Genomic DNA, 4,733 nt, shown 5'->3' with positions numbered 1-4,733 from the left:
GGTGGGCCAGGATGTGCTCCACTCTCTCTTCCTCCCCCTTCATTTGCTCCAGTGTGCTCTGATCAGACCTGTCCCTCTCCCCGAGTTCCAGTTTCAGTGCTGTCCTCCAAAGTACATTCTTCTGTGGGGAGGGGCAGATCTTGGCACTTTTGTCCAGAATCATTTGGCTGTAGATGTATAGATTATTTATAGATTCTCAAGTTTAACCCGGTGGTTCATGATTGATCGTTAGGCCAGCACCACACTGTTTTGATTACTATAGCTTTCTTTTTTTTTTTTTTTTTGATTACTATAGCTTTCTACTAAGCTTTGAAATTGGGGCGTGTGAGACTTCCAACGTTGCTCCTCCTTTTCAGTGTCCTCTGAGCTGTTCAGGGGGGTTGGACCACCCTGATGGGTGGTTTTGCCCCTGCTGCCCTCCTGCTGCTCTGTGAGCATGTCCGTGCTTTGTTCCTGGTTGTTTGGTGAGCCCCAAGTACTGGCATTGTGAGCATCCCCCCCCCCATCTGTGTTCACGCGATCTTCTCAGCACCACGGCCTTCTCCTCCAGCACCGTTGTTACGTCCAGATCATTTCAGACAGCCTCACGCACAGCTCACACTTAATGTCGCTGGGTGCCTCCCCATTCCAGTGATACTGCCCTGGGGGTGCAGCGGTTACAGGCTTGACTGCTACCCAAAGGTCACAGGTTCGAACCCACCAGCTGCTCCGTGGGAGGAAGATGGACCTCTCTTCTTTCGCCCTGTGGGGTCCACACAGCTACATCAGTGGCCTCCAACAGCATAATTGTAAGGATGGCCCAGGACTGGGCAGTGTGGCCTGTGTTGTATGTGGGGTCACTGCAGCTCGGAACTGACTTGATGGCACGCACCTACCAACAGTCATGGGTGCTGTGAGTCAGAACCCAGGGCAAAAAGGCCACTGGATCCTTGCACCCCTCTCCTCGCCATCCCCACTTGACAGAGGAGAGCACTGAGGCTGAGATGCAGGAGCAGCGGTGGAAAGCGGCGCTGTCTTTGGAATCCTTGGTTGACACGCTCCCTCTGGTCGCAGTGCCAAAGCAGGGCACTTCCTCAGCCAGGCTCCGGGGCCCTGCCTGGGTCTCCCCAAAGACCAGGATGTGCTCCCTGGAGAGGTGCTCTGCAGAGATGCCCTGCTTCAGGGCTGGGCCCCCTGACTCCTGGGCTCAGCCAGACCCTCTGGATGCATGGCCTCCGGAGACGGGAACCCCCAGCCCAGCCTGCGACACCGAAGAATCCAGGGGTCTGGAGCGAGAAGGGAGGGAAGTTGGGACATGCCGGCTCACGCCAGCCTCTCTCCTCCTGCAGAGGAAGATGTGTGTGTGTTCAAGTGCGTGGTTTCCCAAGAGACGGAGTGCAGCCGCGTGGGCAAGCAGTCCTTCATCCTCACCCTGGGCTGCAGCAGCGTCCTCATCCAGTTCGCCACACCCAACGGTACGGCCCAGCCCCTGCATCCCTGCCTCGGTCCCCAGGCCACTGCCTGGGGTGCTCCCACTGCCCCTCCTCCTCGGCTTCTGCCCCAGAGACCTGTCCTGATCACTAAGGTCCCCAGCTCCGGGGCCCCCAGGGCTGCCAGTGAAGGCCAGGACAGAAGGCTTAGGGGCAGGTGGAGGATTGCTGCCCTGGGGGTGCATGTGGACCCAGGAGATGCCCGAGGCGGCTTTGGTGGGTGCCAGCCAAAGGGGTAGGGAGTGCCGGTCTGGGAGGTGTTTGGACACCAGCAGTCCCCACCTACCATTCTGCCCTCTGGGACACCTGGGAGGAGGTGACCCAGACCAATGTCCCCCAGGCCCCATGTATCCCCAGGCTCAACCATTGATAGAGCCAGTCTGCTGCTTGGTCTAAGAACAGAAATCATCCAAATTCATTGTTGGAAAATTGAAGTTAAGAAAGTACCACCCCACCTCACCCAGGGATAACCAGCAGTGGGCCCTGTAAAGCCTTCTGGTCTTTTTCTAGTCTGTGAGTTTTTGTATTATTATAAAAGTTTTTTTTTATTATACAAGTTTTTAAAGACAGTATTAAAACTGTTCATTTGATCTGATCTGATGGAAGGTGATCTCTTTGCTAATGGATTCAGGGCCACACATAACCCTCTGCCCTCTGCCCTGCCAGGGTCTATCCTCTTGGTCACTAAGGTCTGTCTAGACTTTGAGGTGGGGCGCACAGTGGCTGGTTAAGGAGATTCTTGAGGTTTGCAGCCCAGGCCATGGCAGGCACCTTTTCAGGTGTGGTCCACCAGCGAAGATGTCCCCAGGCCCACCCACCGTGGACGCAGTCACTGCTTTGTGTATGCGCCCCATTGGCTGGCTTGCCTGCCCTTCTTCTTTCCCTTTAGATTTAAACATGCATTTTGGGGGAAGCACCCCACCAAGTCCTGAGTGCCCTGGGCGGGAGAGGCAGGCTGGGTAGCAGACAGGCACTGCGCCCTGCCCAGGCCCCATGCTGACCTGGCCCCCCGTTCCAGATTTCTGTTCCTTCTATAACATCCTGAAGACCTGCCGGGGCCACACCTTGGAGCGCTCCGTGTTCAGTGAGCGGACAGAGGAGTCCTCGGCTGTGCAGTACTTCCAGGTGAGTGCAGCACCTGCCCGCCCGCAGGAGACTGAGGTGCACACGTGGTGCCTGGAAGCGTGGGACAGGCAGACCTGAGTCAGGCCCGGGCTCTGTGTTGTACTAGTCACATGACCTTGGGCATGTCTCCCTCACTTGCTGGGCCTCAGTTTCCTCCTCTGTGAAGTGGAGGTGCACGTGCCTGCCTAAGAGGTTTCCTGAATGGATTTGGCTCCCAGGAAGCTCAGGTTCCCAGGAGTTTGACAGGGGGACACTAGAGCAGTGACACCACAGTTGCCCACCAGGGGCTGCTCTGAGCTCCCTGACCTGTATATAGAAGCAGTTGAGTTCTCCCAACAGCCCTAGGAGGTAAGACTGTTATTGTCCCCATTTTACAGATGAGAAAGCTGAGGCTCAGAGAGGTTAAGTGACTTGCTGCAAGTCACACAGCTCTTACTCATCAGAGCCAAGATGGGAAGCCAGGTCTGCCTGATGCCAAAGCCTGGGCCCCCTGCCCAGGTGCCACACTGCCTCCGACGCCTGTTGTCGTACAGAGAGACAGACTGCACCTCACCTGCCTGGCGCGCTGAGGCCTAGCGTTCTGCCCCTCTGCTGCTCCTGCCCTTGAGACCCCTGGTCCCAGAACCCCACCCGTGGCTAATTTGAGTTCTCCTGGGGGGCTGAGTTCAGGTCCAGGCTGCTCGCCCTTGGGGCTGGCCAGCTAAGGTGACCAAGATGATGATGGTGGCGGTGGGCCTCCCAAGGGCTACCGTCCAGCAGGTGGCAGCAGAGAGCTTGCGGCCTCCCGTGTGGTGTGTGGTGGCCCAGGGCCTGCGCCCTCTGCCCCTGGCACCCCGCTGCCATTGGTGTGTCTCTTGCAGTTCTATGGCTACCTGTCGCAGCAGCAGAACATGATGCAGGACTACGTGCGGACGGGCACCTACCAGCGCGCCATCCTGCAGAACCACGCTGACTTTAAGGACAAGGTGAGGCCGGCCAGGGGCTGCTGGGAGGCCTGCAGCTGCAGGAGACCGGGAGGGGCCTGGGCTTCTTGTCACGCTCCCCTCCAGCCACCAGTCAGGGCCTCCCCGCCCCTCCCACAGAGCAGGAAGCCACCGCTCCTTTATTTTCTTCCATCTTCATCTCTGCTGTCTGATGACGAACGTCAGCTCTTGCCCCACAAAAGCAGTTTGTAGAAGGCTCTGGCTTTTCCACCTGGCCAGCCCAGGCCGGCAGGGCAGAGCGCCTGCTGCCTGACTCCACGCGGATCCCAGCACCAGGCAATCGAAGCCACCGCCATTCCTTGGGAGAATGATGGGCTCCCAACTCCCTTGAAGAATTAGTCTCACAGGGGCAGTTCTGCCCCGTCTTAAGGGACCCTGTGAATCTGAATCGACTTGATGGCAGCGAGTTTGGAGTGTGAGTGTGTGTGTGTGTGTGTGTGTGTGTGTGTGTGTGTGATTTATTTATTTCAAAGCCAGCACGGTATTAAATACACCTTCCCTGCATGACTCACAGTGCGGCCTTGGATACTTTGTGTCACTGTGCCCCTCACACTGCTTCCTCCTCTAGATCCGTGTTCCTCAGAGGGCATGGTACCGCCTTCCTTGGGGGCACTGGGGGTGCTAGAACGACTGGGGGGTGGGGCGGGGAGGGTGGCGCTACCTGTACTTGATCCTGGATTATGGCTGTGATTGAGGAGTCCTGGTCGCACTGGTTTAGATTGGGCTATCCAACTATAACTTCAAAACCACCACCCAGCTCCGCGGGAGAAAGATGAGCCCTTCCGCTCCTGTAGGGAGTCACAGCCTGCGCTGTCCTGGAGGGCCGCTGTGAGTCGGACAGCCAGTGGAACTTGGTATTGGGTTTACGGCAGAAGAGTGGTTCGTTGCCAGGGGCCATTGGGTTATCTCTTCTCTGCAAAGGGGCAGCAGGTCAAAGAAGGTTGGATGTGTTGTGGTTGATGGGCTCACACTCCTACTAAATCTTTCAGTCAACCAGGCCCTGCGTATGGTTGGCAGCTGTCGAGTGGGCTCTGAGCCTGTCACAATGTCACCTGCTCCATTGCTGCAGCTCCTGCACGGTCCTTCCTTCTCGGGGCTCACCTGCCAGTATGCCGTCAGACCGTATTCTGTTGTGATCCAGGAGGCTTTTTTTCCC

At 57.2% G+C, this 4,733-nt stretch overlaps 1 protein-coding gene across 1 annotated transcript in view; it reads left to right on the top strand.

Moving 5' to 3' along the window:
- Positions 1 to 1,294: 1,294 nt before the first annotated feature.
- The window catches only part of CARM1 (coactivator associated arginine methyltransferase 1), a 17,073-nt gene continuing 13,634 nt past the window's right edge, over positions 1,295 to 4,733 (top strand). Inside the window, exons 1-3 of the mRNA XM_013008362.2 lie at positions 1,295 to 1,454; positions 2,488 to 2,594; positions 3,455 to 3,559. Coding sequence (XP_012863816.1) covers positions 1,295 to 1,454; positions 2,488 to 2,594; positions 3,455 to 3,559 — 372 coding nt within the window. The remainder of the gene's footprint in view (positions 1,455 to 2,487; positions 2,595 to 3,454; positions 3,560 to 4,733) is intronic.

The sequence above is a fragment of the Echinops telfairi genome, unplaced genomic scaffold (assembly GCF_000313985.2).
Source record: "Echinops telfairi isolate 266 unplaced genomic scaffold, ASM31398v2 ScPeMD7_36;HRSCAF=134, whole genome shotgun sequence".
NCBI lineage: Eukaryota > Metazoa > Chordata > Mammalia > Afrosoricida > Tenrecidae > Echinops > Echinops telfairi.
Note: the sequence above shows the minus strand (reverse complement) of the source record. Positions and strands in the feature narration are given on the sequence as shown.